Below are 21,372 nucleotides of genomic sequence, written 5' to 3'. Positions count from 1 at the left end.
TTTATTTTTACATTAGCAAAGTAAGTGAATTAGACTATATCCTCATCTTTTATCAAATTATTTTAATAATGCTGATAAGAAAAATGCTACTCAAAGATTGTTATTACACAGGTTAAAAATTATAAAGCAGTTAAAGCTGTAAAGGACAGGATTATGGGAGGAGAAACAGTTGTTTCTTTATATATTTGCTGCCACATTTCTCCAGATGTTTAGGTAAATATTAATTTCATCTTATTTAATTGATTATATACAGAGGTATTATCTAGAGGAGTTAAATAGATAGCTGAGATAGAACTTCAGTGGTAGCACTTTGGAGGGTGTCATTATCTAAAGAATGGTTCTTAGTGTTGTCATTTAGGAAATAACATTTTATCAATCCACCCAATAACTCGACAGTTCTCTATGGACCTTACTGCCCAGCTGTAATGAAATCAGCCAGAAATTGAGGGTATTAATTTACCTTCCCCTTTCCATCTGTCCTGGGGCTTGAACTCAGAGTCTGTCTGGACACTGTCCCTGAGCTTTTTGCTCAAGGCTAGTGTTCTACCATTTGAGCCACAGCTCCATTTTTGGTTTTTTAATGATAAATTGGAGGTAAGAGTCTCACAGATTTTCCTGCCCAGGATGGCTTCAAACAGCAATTCTCAGATTTCAACTGCCTGAGTAGCTAGGATTACAAGTCTGAGCCACTGACCCCTGACTAAGTTACCTTTTGAAAGAGACATTATTCCCAAATAGACAGAAGTATTTGTATCCTTTGGTGCATAAATTCAAATGCTCTGGGCTGGGAAGGTGGCTCAGTGGTAGAGCGCTTGCCTTGCACGCCTGAAGCCCTGGGTTCGATTCCTCAGCACCACATAAGCAAAAAGAAAAAAGCCGGAAGTGGTGCTGTGGCTCAAGTGGTAGAGCGCTAGCCTTGAGCTGAAGAGCTGAGGGACAGCACCCAGGCCCAGAGTTCAGGCCCCACGACTGGACCCAAAAAAAAAAAAATTCAAATGCTCTATCCATCTATAAAACCGAATTGTAAGAATCAAGTTGATTCTTAATTATAAATTTGGATTAAGGAGAACTGTTTGCTTTTAGTAACACGTTCTGGTAGAGAAAAGAACAATCTCAGCTCTGCATATTCTTATAAAAGCCTAGAATTCTCAGGATGCCATTGTCAGTGTCCTGTGTGACAAATCCATATTCTTTTGAAATGAAAAGACAGAATTATATACACTTTTTAAATATTAGAATCTAGAGTTCTTCCCTCAACATTCAATTCATTCCCTCATACCTGCCTAGCTTGCCTGCTTGACTAGCACTCTCCCACTTGAGCCATGGGCTTTCTACCAGGGCTTGTTTTGAACATGGCCCTGTGAACATGGCCCTGTAGGTATCAGCCTCCTGAGTAGTTAGGATTATACCTTTGCCTGCCTCCCTTCACTTAAAAATATATTTAGTGAGACTGAGTTTAAAATGACTACTAAATTTTGAGTATTTTTTCATTCTCCTATAGTTTGAATACAACTTATAGGTTATTGTTTTGGATGGGCAGCTTCTTTGTGTGAGAGAGAGAGAGAGAGAGAGAGAAAGTGTGTGTGGGGGGGGGTGTGTGTTGGTTGTGGGGCTTGAACTCTGGGCCTGGGCACTGTCCCTGAACTCTTCAGCTCAAGACAAATGCTCTACCACTTGAGCCACTTCTGGTTTTTCTGGTGGTTAATTGGAGATGAGAGTCTCATGGACTTTTCTGCCTGGGCTGGCTTTGAACTGCAATCCTCTGATGTCAGCCTCCTGAGTAGCTAGGATTACAGGCGTGAGCCACTGGTGCCCTGCTGGATGGGCAGCTTCTAAATGTGGTCATTTCATTTGATAAGTGATATTTATGCTAATGTTTGTCTGACAGGATTACCCTAATGCCCAGTTTTGTAGGTTCTTCATTACTGTACCTGTGTATATAATTTATTTTTGCTAATGTTATCCATCTTGATATTCAGGTTCTTCCTGATTAATTCTCTTTGATTTCAATTGTATTGTTCCAATCTTATACTACTTTATCTATTTCCTTTATCAAATAGTCTTTTCTCTCCTCCTAAATTCTTTTTACCATTTTTGTTTCTGTTACATGCATTTAATTATAAGGCCTAGTTCATTGACTAGCAATAACGGTACAAGAATTATAAATTGTGGAATGCCAAAAATATGGAAAAGTCTTCAGATCGCATTTAACCAAATTCCGTCTTACACTGATAGGGAACTCTCAGAAGTGATATGTGCCTACTAACTCTCAGTGTTGAAGCCTGTGTGTTAATTAGATTTATGTCTCTGGCAAAATATAGGAGATTACCAACTTGAATGATTTATTTTGGTCCCTGGTTTCAAAGATATGATTCTCTGGGTGTTTGGCCCAACTGCTATAGGCCTATAATGAGGCAGAGTATATGGAAGGAAACTTGTGGCAGAGCAGAGCTGCTTACTCCATGGCAGTAAGAGAGAATAATGGGCAGAGGAGGGAAGAAGGGAAAGGAAAGGAAAGAAAAGGATGTTCCTTCAATAACACACCTCTAAAGACCTTCCACTAACTAGGCCCCACCTCCAGTAATGCCACCAACTGAGGACAAAAGACTCAGTACATGAGCCTTTTGGGGGACACTTCATATGTAAATGATAACACTGTGATTAATTTTTATGCAGAAATTATGGCAGTATTAGTGTTATTTTTGTCAAATAAATGTAAGTATAATGCTAACTGGAATTTAGTTTTGACCAATTTTGTCAATAGAAAGGGAACTTAAAGTGAAAATTTAATGTTTGTTTTTAAATCCTTTCTTACAGGATCAGATGACAACAATCTGAATTCCATCTTTTATGAACATTTAACCAGATCGCTACAACACAGCCTTTGTGGCGATTTGCTGCTAGGGCGATGGGGCAACTTTAGCACTGGGGACTGTTTCATCCTCGCCTCTGACTATCTCAATGCATTAGTGCACCTTATAGAGATAGGCAATGGACTGGTCACTTTTCAGCTTCGCGGACTTGAATTCAGAGGTAAGATCTTTATTTTTATAGCATGTATCTGGGATTTCTAAGTTGTATATATCTACACCTTGAAAGTTATCACAAGGTTTGATTTTTAGGATTATAGAATGAGAAAAGTTGTTAAAGGTGTGAAAAGTGGTTTTTCTACAAAGGAAATCACATTCAGAAACACGTGAACTTGATATCAATTCCTGCACGCTAAATAATTTGTAAGCACAAGTAGAAACTTGTTTTACAGGAATTTCAAGTCCTTTTGCTGAATATCTTTCTGGTCAGAGAATATTTAGACTCATGAGATTTTAGAGAGTTTCTCATCTGTTCTAAAAAGATCTTTGGAGGTTTTCAGTCTTGAATAAGAAGCATGGAAGCATTTGACTCAAAAGAGATCTATTCAGATATGTACCTGTGATGATGGGTAACATTGTCGGTTTGATTGAACTGTCTCAGTACCTATGAGATTATTAGTAAAGCACGCTTCTGATTGTGTTGACTGCATTTCCATAGAGGATTAACTGAGGTGGGATGACCGTCCTGAATGTGGATCAGGCTAGAATAAAACCAAAAGGAGGAAAGATGAGTGCAGATATTCTTTCTCTTATTCTCTCCTTCCTGGCTGTGATGATATGAGCTCTTTTGCTCTGCCATGATCTCTCCACCAGGATGGACTTGAACTCCTGAATGCATGAGCAAAAACAAACCTTTCCTCTCTTCAGTTGTTTTCCTCAGGTAATTGTTACTATGATGGAAAGTAGGACTAACTCAGTACCCTAGTAACTTTGTTACCCTAGTATTGTATCAGAAGGCCTGTGCCTTTGTTGTGAGCAATTTGTTTGCTTCTCTAGAAGTTACTCTCCTCCATAGAAATAAGACATTAATGCAGTGCTTAATAGGCTTGATGTTTATTATTTGTAACTTTTCTCCTGCCTCTTTGAGTCTCCTGTTTTCTTCCTTCCTCCACTTCTTATGAATGTCATGTTTAAGACAAGGATTTTTCTTTTTTTTGGGAGGGGGGGTCTGGTTGTGGGGGGCCTGAACTCTGGGCCTGAGCACTGTCCCTCAGCTCTTCAGCTCAAGGCTAGTGCCCTACCACTTGAGCCACAGCGCCACTTCCGGCTTTTTTCTTTTTGCTTATGTGGTGCTGAGGAATCGAACCCAGGGCTTCAGGCATGCAAGGCAAGCGCTCTACCACTGAGCCTACTTCCCAGCCCTAGACAAGGATTTTTCTTAACACTAGTATATAGTATAATTGGGAAAGTGGTAGTGAATGTAACTGAGAAAAATGAAATAATGAAATTGTTGAGAGTTCTGGATTGGTAAACAATATAACTCCTTAGAATTAAGAACAGAAAAATGTAATTATTTAATACTAAATACATCCAAATAGACAAGATATGTTTAATATTTCTGCTTATAGCATGGATGCAGTACTGGTAAATAGAGCTCCAGTTCTTCTAAGTTCTGTATGTTATATTCCCATGTCTTAGATAACTTAGTTTTTGTTACACTGTTTTTTGTATAAACTTATATTTTAAGGAGATATATGTGTATTCGATACAAATGCAGTTGTAAGCCCATTGGTAGTTTGGGAGTATATGAATTAAAATGAAAAACCTTTCTGTACAATCTTTAATGTGCTAAAGCACATTGTGATTCTGCAGGAGATAAACATATAATATACTTGGTTTTTGGAGTTTGCTGTGATTTGTTAATGAATATGCTAAGGTCAATGAACCCTACTTTACTACTAGTAATGTGTCTTAAAAAATTCCTTTTGTCCTTGAAACATTCATTTTTTTCCCCCATTTTCTCATTACCTTTGTTTGTAATAGCCTCTATCTCTTTCTTAAGGTACCTACTGTCAACAACGGGAAGTGGAAGCCATTACTGAAGGTGTAGAAGAAGATGAAGGATTTTGCTGTTGTGAACCTGGCCACATTCCTCATGTGCTTTCATTTAATGCTGCATTCAGCCAGCGCTGGCTCGCTTGGGAAGTGATAGTCACTAAGTATATTCTGGAGGGTTATAGCATCACTGATAATAGTGCTGCTTCTATGCTTCAAGTCTTTGACCTTCGGAAAGTTCTTACAACTTACTATGTCAAGGTAAGGCTATGTGCCTACTTAGATCACTGGGTAACTAAAGTTTCCCAGGGAAAACACACATTTTTACCTGCAAATTGTTCAGAATTCTGGAAAGTCAGTAAAAATATACTTTCAAAAATTTTAGCTGATGGGGCTGGGAAGGTGGCTCAGTGGTAGAGCACTTGCCTTGCATGCCTGAGGCCCTGGGTTCGATTCCTCAGCACAACATAAGCAAAAAGAAAAAAGCCGGAAGTGGTGCTGTGGCTCAAGTGGTAGGGTGCTAGCCTTGAGCTGAAGAACTGAGGGACAGTGCCCAGGCCCAGAGTTCAGGCCCCACAACCGGACCCCAAAAAAAAAATTTTTTTTAGCTGGGTACCAGTGGCTCACACCTGTAATCCTAGCTACTCACAATGTTTGAAGCCAGCAGGATAGTCAGTGAAACTCTCATCTTCATCAGTTACCAACAAGCCAGAAGTGGGGCTCAAATGGTAGAGTGCAAGCCTTGAATAAAAAAGCTAAGGGACAGTGCCTTGTCCCTGAGTTTAAGCCCTGGTACTGATACACACTTCCAGTTGTTCATTAATATTAGTAACATCTTTATAGCTAAATGTTTTAGGAATTGAGCTAAGGAAAATTTACACACACACATGCATATTCACACATGCATCTTCCTTAATGCTCTGAAGAAAAGTAGATCTTTATTGGGGTATAGTCATGTACACATGGCTGGCTACCCACATGACTGACATAAGTCTTCCAAGGTCTTCTAGAGAGCAATTTGGGATTGTGGTCTCTAGACTGCCACCTGAAAAAATAAGGAAAAAATGACTTATCAGGCAGCCATTCCAAGAACTTAGGGTTACTTTCCACAACCTGAGGGCATGAGCCAGACCTCTCATTGGCTGGAGTTAATCCTTTACTACACAAGATATTCTGTCATTGCTAAAAGTCTTGTAGAAATGCAGCATGGTAGTGACTTGGGGACTTCTAACTACAGCCAGTTTTTTTGGTATTATCATTTTATTTTATCTATTATCTTTTAAGTACTTATACAAAGGGGTTTCAATTCAACATGTACATTTATAAGTACAATGTATTTATGAGAACGTGTATCTTGATCATTATTTTCCCATTTATAGTTCTCCCACATCTTTCTAGACCCTATGCATCCCTTCAAGTTGTTGGTTCTGTTTTCACATATATACATTGAATATTATGATTCACTCACCCTTTCTCTCTCCATTCCTATGTCTCCCCTCCCCTTTGCAGTACATGTTCCAGCTTCCTTGTATTCATTTTGTTAGACTATAAATTAGTTGTTCAGAGGAGTTATACCATTGGACTCCTCCCCATTGTATAACCTACTTAATTAATTTGTGTATATCTGTAAATGACCCTGTACATATTTTTATTTGTTTATAATTTCAGTCTGTCTTCCACATATGAGAGAAAACATGCACCTTTTGTCTCTTTGAGCCTGACTTAATTCACTTAATATAATTTTTCTAGGTCCATCTATTTTCCTGCAAAAAACATAATATTCTTTTTCTTATTGTTAGTGTAGATGCATATTTTATATTATATTTTCTTAATATACACATCCATTGTAAGGGAGCATCTGAGATGGTTCCACAGCTTCACTATGGTGAATAAATAGTACAGCAGTGAACATGGGTCTGCAAATGTCTTTACTGAATTTCCTGACATGTAATCTTTTGGATAAATGCCCAAGAGTGGTATTACTGGATTATAGGGTAGTTCTATATTTAATTTTTTGAGGAATCTACAAATGGCCTTTCCATAGTGGTTGTATTAGTTTACATTCCCACCAACAGGTTCCTTTTTCTCCATGTCTTTGCAGCACTTGTTTGTATTTTTGATGATGGTTATTCTTACTGGGATGAGATGGAATCTCAATTTTATTTTGATTTGTGTTTCCATTTTTTGGGGGGGTGGTCCAGTCGTGGGGCCTGAACTCTGGGCCTGGGTGCTGTTCCTCAGCTCTTCAGCCCAAGGCTAGCGCTCTACCACTTGAGCCACAGCGCCACTTCCGGCTTTTTTTTCTTTTTGTTTATGTGGTGCTGAGGAATCAAACCCAGGGCCTCATGCATGCAAGGCAAGCGCTATACCACTGAGCCACCTTCCCAGCCCTCCAGTGTTTTTAATAAAGAAACATGTGATAAGTAAGCTTTAATGATCCACATTTTTTCCACCTTATTTGTGCTGATTTGGTGGAACCTTAAGCCTTCCATTTGGTATTTGCTTAAACCCAACCTCAGGAAGCTAGAAAAGATTTAGAACCTAGTTTCCATTTTTAAACCTGTGTGTGCCATTTTGCTTCTGAAGTCCTACATATATATACATATATGCATGTATATACACATACATGTATATTTTTTTTGATTGGCTATATTTCTCTAACTTAAGAACACCAGATGGTTCAATAACTTACTATGAAAAAATTTTCTAAATAAATGCAGTACAGTAATTTTTTTCACTGCTCTTCATATTTTTTAAATTCAGAAGCACTAAAATCAGTATGCTGCCCATTGTCTGGATGAATTTATGGTTGTGATTTTAAAGTATTAAGTGTTATTTTAATTTAGGAAGGCCTGAGGTATATTTAACATTCTTAGAAAGTATACATAGAATACTGAACTAGAATGAAATGTTTGAGTTTTATTATTTGTAGAAATAGTTGGGATTTTGTTTTGCTGAGGGTTTGAAATTAATCCAAATTTTGATTTTAATCTGAATTCTTTTCCTGTGATTTTAAATTAGGGTATCATTTATTACGTTATAACCTCCTCTAAGTTAGAGGAATGGCTTGCTAATGAGACAATGCAGGAAGGACTACGTCTTTGTGCAGATCGAAATTATGTTGATGTGGACCCAACATTTAATCCAAACATTGATGAAGACTATGACCATCGACTTGCAGGCATATCCAGGGAGAGTTTCTGTGTGATTTACCTCAACTGGATAGAGTACTGTTCTTCCCGGAGAGCAAAGGTAGGGCTGGTTTACTTCATTTGAAGTTCTGTGAATCCAAATTCTTTTGAAAGTAGAAAGAATATTTCTGTTGTTGTTATGGGATCACTGATTTTTTTGTATTATGTACATTCATTTCTGATAACTAATATTTATTCTTTTTTAAAGCCATTAGATGTGGACAAAGATTCATCCCTTGTGACTCTTTGTTATGGACTCTGTGTTCTGGGACGGAGAGCTTTGGGAACTGCATCCCACCATATGTCCAGGTAAAGTAGGTATTTCTGTTTTCAGGAAGAGAGTAGGAGAAGCTGTCTAACTTTCTGAAATAACTCTTTATGCAAACGTTCATTTTATGCTACTTCATTACAAAAGTTTCTTTAGATTTTAAACTACTTTACATCTTGCTGAACATTAATAAATTCTATGAACTGGTTAGCAAAACTGTCTTTGGGTTACAAAGTCAAAGTCCAACAAAAATATGCACCAGGAAATGGGTACTTGTAACAGGCAGGGCTGGGGCCAAAAGGAAAGGACTAAGGCACATGAAGTGGGGGAGGGGGAGGATGCAATCCATAATTAATTGTATATATCACAAAATTAAGAAAAGTAAGGGAATGGGCTGGGAAGTTGGCTCAGTGGTAGAGCGCTTGCCTTGCATGCCTGAGGCGCCCTGGGTTCGATTCCTCAGCACCACATAAGCAAAAAGAAAAAAGCCGGAAGTGGCGCTGTGGCTCAAGTGGTAGAGCGCTAGCCTTGAGCTGAAGAGCTGAGGGACAGCGCCCAGGCCCAGAGTTCAGGCCCCACGACCCGACCCCCCCAAAAAAAAAGAAAAGTAAGGGAAGGAGTGGGTCAAAGAGGGGTGAGAATGATGAAGGGGGTGACGTTGGTCAAGATGCATTGTATTCATAAAGTGCCTTGTCACACAGCATCTCCCATGCACAGCCACTTGCAGGTAATTTTTTAAAGCTATCTTAAAATTCACATGTGTGAATAGTCATGGATAATGATAATCCAATGGATTGAAGACATTTTACAGTCACCTCAAAATCCAAGTCATCTCCCATTTTTTTCAGACTAATACCTTTGCTTTTATTTTTTTCCTTTTCTTTTTTCTTCTTTTCTTTTGTTTTTGTTGTTGTTTTGGTGGTGGTGGTGGTGGTGGTGGTGGTGGTGATGGTAGTGGTAGATGTGGGGCTTAAAGTCAGGGCCTAGACACTGAACTAGCTCAAGGCTAGTGCTCTACCACATTGAGCCACACTACCTTTTCTGGTTTTCTGGTGGTTTATTGGAGATAAGAGTCTCATGAACTTTTTTCTGCCAGGGCTCACTTTGAACCTTGACCCTCAGATCTCAGCCTTCTGAGTAGCTAGGATTATAGGCATGAGCCTGACTCTGAGACTCTAAATCTAAACTGAATTTTCTGACAAATACAGCCATATGAATTAGAATTAAGATACACTGCGTATTTTCAATTTCTTCCTTAACTACTTATTTTATATTAGACTCTCCATAATTTATTTTGACTTATAGGCTCTGTTTATTTTCATGGGCTACAGTGGTTACATAGCAAATGTCCCAGATGAGATCTCTTACAATTCTGATTTAGGACTTCTGACTTTAGTTCTTGGAATCTATTTTTAGAACACTCCCAGATGATTTTGATGTACAGCCAGATGTAAGAATTAGTGTGGTAAAAACCTTTGTCAAAATATGTGAACTTTTATCTCCAATCTTGACAGTAATTTAGAGTCATTCCTCTATGGATTGCATGCCCTATTTAAAGGAGATTTCCGTATTTCTTCAATTCGAGATGAGTGGATCTTTGCTGACATGGAATTGCTAAGAAAAGTAGTAGTCCCTGGAATCCGTATGTCCATTAAACTTCATCAGGTAAGAAGACCAGATTTTTAACAGCGTTACTGAGATTTACTGGTATTTCTTCATTTGACTTCCATAATATATTTTTAGGCACCTTTTGAGAAATGCTCTCATTTGAAGACTCATGATTCATGGCAAAACATTAATCTTTCAATCCTAAACCTGTGTTTATAATCTTAACAGTCATGGTAAATTTAGATATTAGTATTAGAATGGGACTGATCTAGACATAAACCTAAAGACAAATTTAAGCAGTCATAAGCTGAAAATAATGGTTTTTGACCATATAACAGGGTCTGTGTTTTGACTTCATGCCTCTGAGTGAATAACTAGCAACTCCAGATGCAGAACAGTAACACCTGAGGAGCAGTATAAATTCTGCTGTTACTGACCTGTGTGTTTAATTTACTGTATTATATAGAATAATAGATAGACAGATTTTTCCTTAATTAAATAACCCTAGTAAGGTAATAAAATTAAATGAGGTCCCATAATGTATTTCCAAAGCCCTAAGTCATTTAAAAAATGTATCGTGAAATTAAGTACTAACACTTGTTTCTCTGATCATTAAATTTGACTGTAATTATCAGATCTGATGGAGATCATGTGATAAATGCATTTGCTGTGCCTAATATGACTGAATATGAGGGAGAGAGAGGAGAGAGAATATACAAGAAAGAGGAAGGAAGGAAGGAAGGAAGGAAGGAAGGAAGGATAAGAGAGAGAAAGAAAAAGAGAAAGGAAAGAGAAAGGAAGAGAGAAAGAAGGAAAGAATTTTTAAGGAAGTAACAGAAGCAGTATTGAAGATCTGGTGTCACCAAAGGCCTTTTTAACCCAAAGAAGCAGCTTTAGTTCTTTTGAGCTTCAGTTTTGAGACATGTAAAAATGCAGATACTTTCAACCTTGACAAATTTACTTGACAAAATTTTAAGTCAAAATGATAGACTGAAAGACATTTGTCCATTGTGAAGCACTAGATTATTTTCACAGATCCTGTCACCAGATTCAATGGCTGCATTTTGGGGGAACTCTCTTCTCACTTATTTCCATCCATGTTGCCTGGCATAGTCTTTTACATAGTAGATACAGAATACAGTTACTAAGTCCTAGAGGCTTTTGTATGATTAAAATACCTATATGTGCACACAGCTCAGAGCCATGCGCAATATAGGATACTGCTCATATACAAAGTGAGTATATTGCTTTACATACAAAGTGCCTTACAAATGCAGAACCTTTTGTAGGTCTTTTTTTAACTGATAACACTGTAATGATCTTTAAGTTAAAAAAATGTATGAATGAAGGTATATAGACTAACTTTAAAAAAAAAAAGACTACGAAAAGTAGAAATGGACAGGTGCTGGTCGTTCACTCCTAGCTACTAAGGAGGCTGAGATCTGAGGATTGCAGTTTGAAGCTAGCCTGTGCAGAAAAATCTGAGACTTGTCTCCAGTTAACCACCAAAAAGCCAAAAGTGGAACTATGACTCAGTTGGTAGAGCAAGTATCAACATTGAGTAGAAAAGCTCAGAGGCAGCATCTTGGTTCTGAGTTCAAGCCCCAAGACTGGCAAAAAAAAGAAAAATGGAAATGTATTTGCTTATCTAAGATAAATAACTAAAGGATTGGGTTAGAGCAGAGCCTTTATAGACATATTATAGCAGTAATGAGTTAATTCTTAACCTAATTATGATTAAGAATCTGATTCTTAATATTCATGTTGATATAAAATATTCATACTAAACTTTTGTGAGAGTTTCTACTTAGTGACTTTGTGAGTATAGAAGTTACAATAATCTCTTCTTTTTCAAAAAAAGAAAAATATATATAGGTGGGTGAAGGATGTGGCTCATTTGGTATAGCACCTGCCTAGGAAGCACAGATCCTGAGTTTAGACATCAGTACTACTCAGGTATATTGTATTTCTGTGTTTAGGATCATTTCACTTCTCCAGATGAGTATGATGACCCTACTGTGCTCTATGAGGCCATCGTATCCCATGAAAAGAACCTTGTGATAGCCCATGAAGGGGACCCAGCATGGCGGAGTGCGGTCCTTGCCAACTCTCCTTCCTTGCTTGCTCTGCGGCATGTCATGGATGATGGCACAAATGAGTATAAAATCATCATGCTCAACAGGCGCTACCTAAGCTTCAGGGTCATCAAAGTAAGTTTTTTAGTAACTTGATCCAGACTTTTGAAAAGTGATTGAACCTTTTTATAGAAAAAGTGACTAAACTACATTAGCGCTGTTTATAAGCACCTGGTTTGACTTATTTTTGTCAGTAATTAAACATGTATTTCATTTTTTGATGCTTATATCTTCTACATGTGCAATCTGGGAAGCATCCCTTCTTCAAAAGTCCATTAGCACCTTATTGCTGATAAAATGTCATTCCTTAGGTTACAAAATAATGGTGTCACTTGTTCACTAAACTTAATCTTTATCAACTTGAAAAACTCAGTGGACTACATTTTGCTTCATATATTTACCAGACAGCAGGGGGAAAAGCTCTGTAGGTTTTTTGATTTAGCAGTCTGCTAGTGATAAAGAAAATTGATTGTTTTGTTTAAATGTGACCAACTTAATTTGTTTTCACCTGTTCACAATTTATTGTCATATTGTTTCTCTGATTTTATTCTTGGCCCCTTAGCAAATTTCCATGTGTTTTGATTTTCAGGTGAACAAGGAATGTGTCCGGGGCCTTTGGGCTGGGCAACAGCAAGAACTTGTTTTTCTACGTAACCGTAACCCAGAGAGAGGTAGCATTCAGAATGCAAAGCAAGCTCTCCGGAATATGATAAACTCATCTTGTGACCAACCTATTGGCTACCCAATCTTTGTCTCACCTCTGACAACTTCTTACTCTGATAGCCATGAACAGCTTAAAGAAATTCTTGGGGGACCTATCAGTTTAGGAAATATCAGAAACTTCATAGTGTCAACCTGGCACAGGTAAGCTGTGGGGTTGTTTTCAGTGACAGTGTATCCTAGCCCTCTTTATCTAAGCATGTTTTGCCTAAGATGCTTGTAGAAAAAAATAGAGATGCCATAGCACAATATAAACTTACTAAATCTGAACTTCAAGGAATAGAATCTAAGCATTTTGCCTTTAAAATCCTAGGTACCATTACCTGGTGCCAGTGGCTCAGACCTGTCATCCTAGCTACTCAGGAGGCTGAGATCAAGGTTCAAAGCCAGAAAAGTCCTCATGAGACCCCTGTTTCCAATTAACCACTCAAAAAGCAGAAGTGGCACTGTGGCTCAAGTGGTAGGTTGCTAGCCTTGAGCACAAAGAGGCTCAGGGACAGTGCCCAGGCCCTGAGTTCAAACCCCAAAGCCAACAGCAACAAAATCTTAGGTAGCCTGGAGCTGGTGGCTCATGCCAATAATCCTAGCTACTGGGGAGATTTGAGGTCTGAGGATCAAGGTCCGGCTCAAAAGTCTCCTGGCCATTTTTTGCCTCCCACAATGTTATAAGACAATACTTTATAACAAATAACTTTCTAGACAAATACATGGAGAACCCTGGCTAGTACAGATTTCCTAAGGAGTTAAGAGTTTAATTCTCACCTAGAACCCTGGTTTAAAAATGCCTAAGGGCAGCCATGTACCAGTGGCTTACTCCTGTGATCCTTGCTACTCAGAAGGCTAAGATCTGAGGACCACAGTTCAGTCACAGTTTAGTCAGCCTGATCAAGAAAGTCCCCATGAGAACTCTTATCTCCAACTAACCATCAAAAATCTGGAAGTGAAGCTGTTACGCAAGTGGTAGAGTAGTAGCTTTCAGCCAGAAAGCTCAGGAATAGTACCCAGCCACTGAGTTCAAGTCTTAAACCCAAGAGACATTCTACAAAAATAAGTAGTCTGTAGTTTTCAAAAGATAAAGACTAGAAAAGACTGTACTGCTGTTTCTGATTGAAAGATATTTAAATAGCATGAAAACTATAAGTAACAGTTGAATCTGAAATGGATTATTTTCCCTAAAAAGGAATATTGACATAATTGGACAATACTTACTGGAATTTGAAGGTTAATGTCAATGTTACAGTCAATATATAACTATAAAATGATTTTGAAGGCAAATGTCCTTACATATACGCTGTAAATAGGCTTTTTAAGAACCACTGGAGGAAGTGGCACAGTGGCTCAAGTGGTAGAGCAGAGCACTAGCCTGGAGCTGAGGGACAGCACCCCGGCCTAGAGTTCAAGCCCCACGACCACAAATAATTTAAAAAACCATTGGAGTCTCAACAATAAATACAAAATTAAAGAATTGTCTCAGCAACGCAAACGTTACTTCTGCAGAAGAGTGTGACATTGCCAAAAATCGGGCAAGCAAGTACACCTCTCAGATTCTTATCTCCAGCTAATCTGCAAAAATCCAGAAGTAGAGCTCAACTGGTAGAGTACCTGCCTTGAGCAAAAAAAGCTAAGGAACAGTGTTTAGGCCCGGAGTTCAAATTCCAGTCCTAGCACTAAAATAAACCAAAAACAACGAATAAAACAACAAAATACCCTTAGGTAAACCTAATGTGTAATCTTGGTTAAGACCCATTTTTCTAGTATTTGGCATTTGAATAATTTGGTTTTCTTTGTTTAATTTTTTTACTCTATCTCAGCATATTGCCACTATTTACAGAATTTGCTGTTTCTGTCAGCAAAGGAAAAATTAACAGAAAAATACATGAAACACATGCAAGTTTGTCTTCTATTTTAGCATTCTGTTCTAACAGTAGGGGGAGCACTTTGTGCATGTTGAAATGCTTGGTTATGCAATACAGATAATTTTTGTCTTTTTTAACAATCCAGTCATCACCCGTTTCAAATGTGTTATGTTCAAGAGTGCATGTGAATTTTTTCTCTACCCTTTAGCTGGTAAATTATGATGTGTGGCATGGGAATATCATTGTTTAATGAATGATGAAGAAAAATGGCAAAAAAAAAAAAAAAAGGTTTGCAACTCTTGAAAAGATTTCAGATTCTTAAATATCAGAGCTTAAGGAAAACAGGATGTAGGGATTAGGCTTGTAGAGGTTCCTTTAAATCTTGTTCTAAGAATATCCAGTGCTTTAAGAGTAAAGTTCCAGCATTTTAACATCCATTTTTATCCAACCATGCCAAAGCAGTGTTCAGAGAAATTCTCTTTTCAAAAAATATCTCATGCTTGGGCTGGGAAGGTGGCTTAGTGGCAGAGTGCTTACCTTGCATGCATGAGGCCATGGGTTCGATTCCTCAGCACCATATAAGCAGAAAAAGCCGGAAGTGGTGCTGTGGCTCAAGTGGTAGAGTGCTAGCCTTGAGCTGAAGAGCTGAGGGACAGCGCCTAGCCCCAGAGTTCAGGCCCCATGACCAACAACAACAACAAAATATATATACATATGCTTATGTATATAATATTTATATATATATATATTTATATATAAGTATATTATATGTATATATCATGCTGGAATTACCTTGAATAAGTTAAGCTTTTTTCCGCTAGGATCATTGGCATATAGGTGGTATACCCAACTGTTTTGATTTGACTTGAATTCTTCTGGAATGTAAGACTTCCATTGCCAGACTGAGATAGTCATGGCCATCCTCCAGACAACTAGTCACCTATCTTAAAAAACACTTAAAAAATGCAACCACTTTCTTAAAATGTGCTGTAGTAACAGTATAAATAAATTCAGTTTTTTGCATTTGTCATGGAACAAACACTGACAAAACCTGTTTCCTGCTGTGGTCTTAATGAGTCTTTTTTTTTTGGGGGGGGGGTCCAGTCTTGGGGCCTGAACTCTGGGCCTGGGTGCTGTCCCTTAGCTCTTCAGCTCAAGGCTAGCACTCTACCACTTGAGCCACAGCACCACTTCAGGCTTTTTTCTTTTTGCTTATGTGGTGCTGAGGAATTGAACCCAGGGCCTCATGCATGCAAGGCAAGCACTCTACCACTGAGCCACCTTCCCAGCCCCCCCAATTACCTTTTTAAAACACTGTCTTAATCTTACCCAACAAGAGACTTCATATATTAAATCTTCTTTGTCTCCTAAGTATCTAATGCTGCCTGCATAAAAGCCTGTAACAAAGTCTAGTTCTGGGGAATCAAATACAGAACCTTGTGCCCCTCTTAATCAGTCTTATACATACAGTTCCTTATTATGATATAGGAAAGATAAGAGTATATAAAAATGAAGCAACCTATAAAGATTTGAGGCAGTAATAGAAAAATGGATATGATTCTTTAGCTATTCTTTAAAATTTTGTTTCTTTATTATACCATAAATAGTTTCCAAAGTGGACATTAGTAGCATTATCAGCTCAGATTAGTTGGAAAAAGAATAAAGTATTTTGAAGTGATCTTGGAATTGTCCTACTCTGGTATTTATTTGTAGGCTAAGGAAAGGTTGTGGAGCTGGATGTAATAGTGGTGGCAATATTGAAGATTCTGATACGGGAGGCGGAACTTCCTGTCCTGGTCACAGTGCAACAACTGCCAGTGATCCCCACGGTCTCATGTCCCAGGAAAGCACTGGAAATCCTGGACAGGGATCAGGAGCAGGACTCCACCCACCTGTCACATCATATCCTCCAGTACTAGGTAATAGTAAGCCAAGTGGTATGTGTAATACATGTATTAGCTTCTTAATGGTGGTATGCATTGTAAGACAAGTAATATTTAATATTATATTTTATTTAACTTAACTATTGGTAATGAGTTGGTTTTTTCTTACCTATGTTGTAACGATTTTTGTAAGTAAATCTTTGTGTATCACTTACTACTTTCTTAGGCTGGAAACTTTCAAGATGAAGTCATTAGGACAGAATTTATGAAAATGTCTATTTTTGTCTGTCATGGGGCTTGAACTCAGGCCTTGGTGCTGTCCTTGAGCTTAAAAGCCCAAGGCTAGTGCTCTACTACTTTGACCCACAGCACCACTTCTGTTTTTTGAGGGTTTTTTTGTTTGCTTGTTTTTCTGGTGTTTAATTGGAGATAAGAGTTTCATGGGCTTTCCTGCCTGGGCTGGCCTTTGAACCACTAAACCACTATCCTTCATTCTCAGCTTCCTGAGTAGCTAGGATTACAGATGTGAGCCACAGGTGCCCAGCAAATAAGTCTCTTTATAACTAATGACAAAATCTCTCCAATAATTTTTATTTTTTTTATTGTGAAAATACTGTACAGAGGAGTCACAATTACATGGGCATCTCCAATAATTTTTTTCAGTAGGAATGATTATACCATTGACTTTGTACCATTGACCTTTCCAGCTTTGGGTGTCCTTACTCCATCTCCTCTGACCCCCCCCTCTCTACTTGTAGGGCTAGGAAATAGTGTGTCTGTAATTTCATTGTTTAATTTGTATTGCTCTAGGAAGCTTTTTAGATTACTTTACCTGCTGTTCTCTCTGAAGTGCCTCCTCAGGTTTCTTGTCTATCTGTTATTTTTACTACTTGGTTATCTTTTTTATATTAATTTAGTTTCGAATATTCTTCATGTTATATGAAAGTTTTTGGTACTAAAATGGTCATTTCCAGTTTTGTTTAGCTTTTCATTTTCTTCCTATGAAGAGTACCTGGTCTTTTTTAATGACAGTTTTTATTTTAATTTGTAACCTGCTATTTTCATATCCTCTTTAAGGAAAGTTTCCCTGTCCCAGACCATGAAGTTACTCTTACTAATTGGTTACTCTCACTAATTGGTCTTCAGGAGGCCAACAAGTCTGTGCCTTGTGCAGGAGCAATCAGGCTTCATCTGTTTTTGCACCACTTTGTTATAGATCAAAATAGTGATCAGCACTATACTTCCTTCCTCCATTCATGTCAATCCAACAGAGTTTTAAAACAAAAACAAAAATGTTCCAGTATAATTAAATTAAGACTTTAGGTGGATAGATAATCAGCTTTAAAGATGTTCTTTTTTTCTTCTTCATGAAAACCAGGATTCTGTGTGCTTGTTCTGTTTTTGGCCATGTTGGGGATCCAACCCAGGGCCTTGCACATACTAGGCAAGTAAGTATTATAACACTGAGCTACACCCCCAGCCAGAAAACTGGAGGATTGCTTTTGCTCTTACATTGATTAACTCATTTCATTCTAAGGTATAAAAAATAATACATGTAACCAGGTTTTCAGTATAAATTGACAACCTTCACATCGCCCTTAAGAATCAGGAAGAAGACAAGGAAAATGATGAGGGGGTGACATTGATCACGATGCATTGTAGTCATAAACTGACATACTGAATTGAAACCCTTTTGTATAACTACTTAAAGATAATTTTTCTAAAAAAGAATCACATCAAGCCATTTGTTTAGTATTCCTGAAAGCTAGTATTTAGTAGTAATCTCTTTAATGTTCATGAGCATGACTGTGATGTTCATTCTCTAGGCAACATAACTCATCAGCGGAAGAGACAGAAAGGGCACTAACAGACTTTGAGAAATAGTAACTACAGGGCTTACCACATGTCATAGGTCCATAATAAACATTCGTCTTTGCCCAATGAACTAATAAAAATTGTATATGTTTTTGGCATAGATGGTGGGTTTTGATATATGAATTCATTATGAAATTATTAAATCAGTCTAGTTAAGCTATCTGCCAGCTCATATACATAGAATTTTTGGTGGTAAGAAAACTTTAGACATACTCTATTATAATTTTCAAGTACACAGTATATTAATGTTACTCGTCACCTGCAAAGATCTCAACTTGTCCCATCTAACTGGAACTTTGTACCTTCTGACAAGTATCTCTTAGTTTCGATGAGGTTCACATTTTAAAATTCCATGTGTAGGTGAGATCAGGCCATGAATGCTAATAAACATTTTGACTGCTTTCACATTTCCATGAGATGCTTCATGTCTGAATTATTTAAAATGTTCTTATTTTTTCAAAGTATTTCCATTAAATACTAGGAGTTATATCAACCTTAAATCTTGCTTTTGCTATAATTTGTTGGAATTGGGAGAAAGAAAACTTTAGGGAATAAAATTTAAAATACAAAATTTAGTCAGGTACCAGTGACTCACACTTGTAAGTAGCCCTAGCTAATTAGGAGGCTGAGATCTAGAGAAATTGGTTTCAAGCCAGTTGAGACCTAAAAGTCCATGGGATTCCATTTCAGATTACCAACAAAAAGCCTGACAGGAGGCATGACTTAAGTGGGTGAGTGCCAGCTTAGCAAGCAAGCTGAGAACAGAGCTCTGTGTTCAAACTTTAGTATTACCAAAAAATAAACACAAAAGCCCAACAAAATTCATTCAAGAAAACAGTTCTCAGATTTAAACATAAGTAGCAAGTTCTATAAATGTACCAAATAATTGCTTAATGAAGAAAATCTTAGAAACTAAAACACGAAAGCCCCAACTAAGACCTTGCTCCTTTGAATGATGCCTCCTCTTATTACTCCCTCCAGGCACCAGCCACAGTGCTCACTCTGTACAGTCAAGCCTGGTCAGACAGTCCCCAGCTCGGGCCTCCGTAGCCAGCCAGTCTTCCTACTGCTACAGTAGCCGCCATTCATCTTTCCGGATGTCCACCACAGGATTTGTGCCATGTCGGCGCTCTTCCACCAGCCAGATATCGCTTCGAAACTTGCCTTCATCCATCCAATCCCGCCTCTCCATGGTGAACCAGATGGACCCAGCCAGCCAGAGTGGCATGACCTGTGTGCAGCACGGCCTGCCTTCCTCCAGCAGCTCCAGCCAAAGCATCCCTGCCTGCAAACATCACACTCTTGTGGGTTTTCTTGGGACAGAGGGAGGACAGAGCAGTGCCACTGACCCCCAGCCAGTCAGCACCTTGAGTCCTGTCAATAATTCACATGCCAGAAAAGGGGAAGTAATTTACAGAGTTCAAGTGAGTAAGCCCAGGAGTCTTCCTGTACTGTTGCTTTGCTTTAGGTTTTTGTTTTTGTTTTCATGGGGCTTGAACTCTGGGCTTGGGCACTGTCTCTGTGCTCTTCAGCTCAAGGCGAGTGCTCTACTGCTTGAGCCACAGCTCCACTTCCAGTTTTCTAGTGGTTTATTGGAGATAAGAGTCTCACAGACTTTCCTGCCCGGGCTGGCTTTGAACCGTGATCCGCATCTCAGCTAGGATTACAGGCCTGAGCCACTAGTGCCCGGCTTTGCATTAGATGTTATGACCTATGCTGTTGCTTTGCTTTAGTTTTTATGCCCTATTTGTTGAGTTAAGGATTCTTATGAAACTAGAGCACTTTTGGATGTTGAAAAGTTTCTACTGGCTTCGACACAGAAAATAGGCAGTTTCTGCAGCAGTGATAGGTTCTCTTAATTAGCATCGGCACATACTGTGGCAGGATGGCTAACCCATAGGCTAAGAATAATTGAGTTGGCTATTTAGTTGTTTGGTGGTGGTGGTGGTGGTGGTAGTGGTTTTATAATTCTACTATAGACAGTGGAGAACTTCAGACAGAGTCCTATGAAAGAAATTTTGATTATATTTTATTATCAAGGGAAAAGTTACTTAAAAGCAATCCTTATAATTTAGATTGTGGATCCTGGTCAAATTCTGGAAGGGATCAATCTGTCCAAAAGGAAAGAGCTGCAGTGGCCTGATGAAGGAATTCGGTTAAAAGCTGGGAGAAACAGCTGGAAAGACTGGAGTCCTCAAGAGGGTATGGAAGGCCATGTAAGTCCTTTAGAAACTCACTTTTTTGTAGCCCGATTTACTTAACTGCATAATTTTAGCTGATTCATATATTTATATTTAATTCTCAAACAGAATTGCTCCCTCTACTCCTGAAGGATGTGTTCGTGGGTACATTCAGGGTCCATCACTAACTGCTTGTTTCCTTCTGGGTCATTAGGTGATTCACCGATGGGTGCCTTGCAGCAGAGATCCAGGTACGAGATCCCACATCGACAAGGCTGTGCTTCTGGTTCAGATTGATGATAAATACGTGACTGTAATTGAAACTGGGGTACTAGAACTTGGGGCTGAAGTATGAACTGATGTTTTATAGCTGCATTTCCATTCCCTCGTCTTTCCAAGACCTTGCGAGTAAACAGAAGATGCCTATAGAGGTCACTTCTATTCTCTGTGGGAGACTTGAGAATGGTGGCTTGGCTAAGAGCCTCTCCTTCACCCTTCACCCTGACTCCTTCACTGTCTCCCTCTCCAAATAGAGCTGAAATATTTTTTTAAGTTAGATGCCGAAAAAAATTTGCATGAAAGACAAAGTTCTGTTAAAATACATCTTTTAAAAGTTTTTCCTATGCATTGCTTATGCTTTAAACCGACATTCTTTATTTCTAAACTATGATCTCATATTTTTCTAATTTCTTTGCCAAAAATAATTGCCATGTTGTATCTTAGAACATGAAATCCATTGACCTTGATTTTTACAAACAGACTCATTGAAAGTATTCAATTTGACACATAGC

At 38.3% G+C, this 21,372-nt stretch overlaps 1 protein-coding gene across 6 annotated transcripts in view; it reads left to right on the top strand.

The window, feature by feature from the left end:
* The window catches only part of Pcnx1 (pecanex 1), a 167,411-nt gene that overhangs the window by 138,920 nt on the left and 7,119 nt on the right, over positions 1 to 21,372 (top strand). For 5 of the 6 annotated variants that reach the window (XM_042692872.1, XM_042692871.1, XM_042692868.1 and 2 more), the window contains 11 exons: positions 2,818 to 3,033; positions 4,873 to 5,126; positions 7,887 to 8,117; positions 8,265 to 8,365; positions 9,839 to 9,989; positions 11,912 to 12,142; positions 12,657 to 12,931; positions 16,357 to 16,562; positions 19,383 to 19,825; positions 20,477 to 20,617; positions 20,796 to 20,986. In XM_042692872.1, coding sequence (XP_042548806.1) covers positions 2,818 to 3,033; positions 4,873 to 5,126; positions 7,887 to 8,117; positions 8,265 to 8,365; positions 9,839 to 9,989; positions 11,912 to 12,142; positions 12,657 to 12,931; positions 16,357 to 16,562; positions 19,383 to 19,825; positions 20,477 to 20,617; positions 20,796 to 20,936 — 2,390 coding nt within the window. In that variant the 3' untranslated portion in view covers positions 20,937 to 20,986. Of the gene's footprint in view, positions 1 to 2,817; positions 3,034 to 4,872; positions 5,127 to 7,886; positions 8,118 to 8,264; positions 8,366 to 9,838; positions 9,990 to 11,911; positions 12,143 to 12,656; positions 12,932 to 16,356; positions 16,563 to 19,382; positions 19,826 to 20,476; positions 20,618 to 20,795; positions 20,987 to 21,372 lie in introns of those variants that run through there. The other variant, XM_042692870.1, reaches the window with a different exon arrangement.

The sequence above is a fragment of the Dipodomys spectabilis genome, unplaced genomic scaffold (assembly GCF_019054845.1).
Source record: "Dipodomys spectabilis isolate Male_0828 unplaced genomic scaffold, ASM1905484v1 ptg000157l, whole genome shotgun sequence".
Taxonomy (NCBI): Eukaryota; Metazoa; Chordata; class Mammalia; order Rodentia; family Heteromyidae; genus Dipodomys; species Dipodomys spectabilis.
Note: the sequence above shows the minus strand (reverse complement) of the source record. Positions and strands in the feature narration are given on the sequence as shown.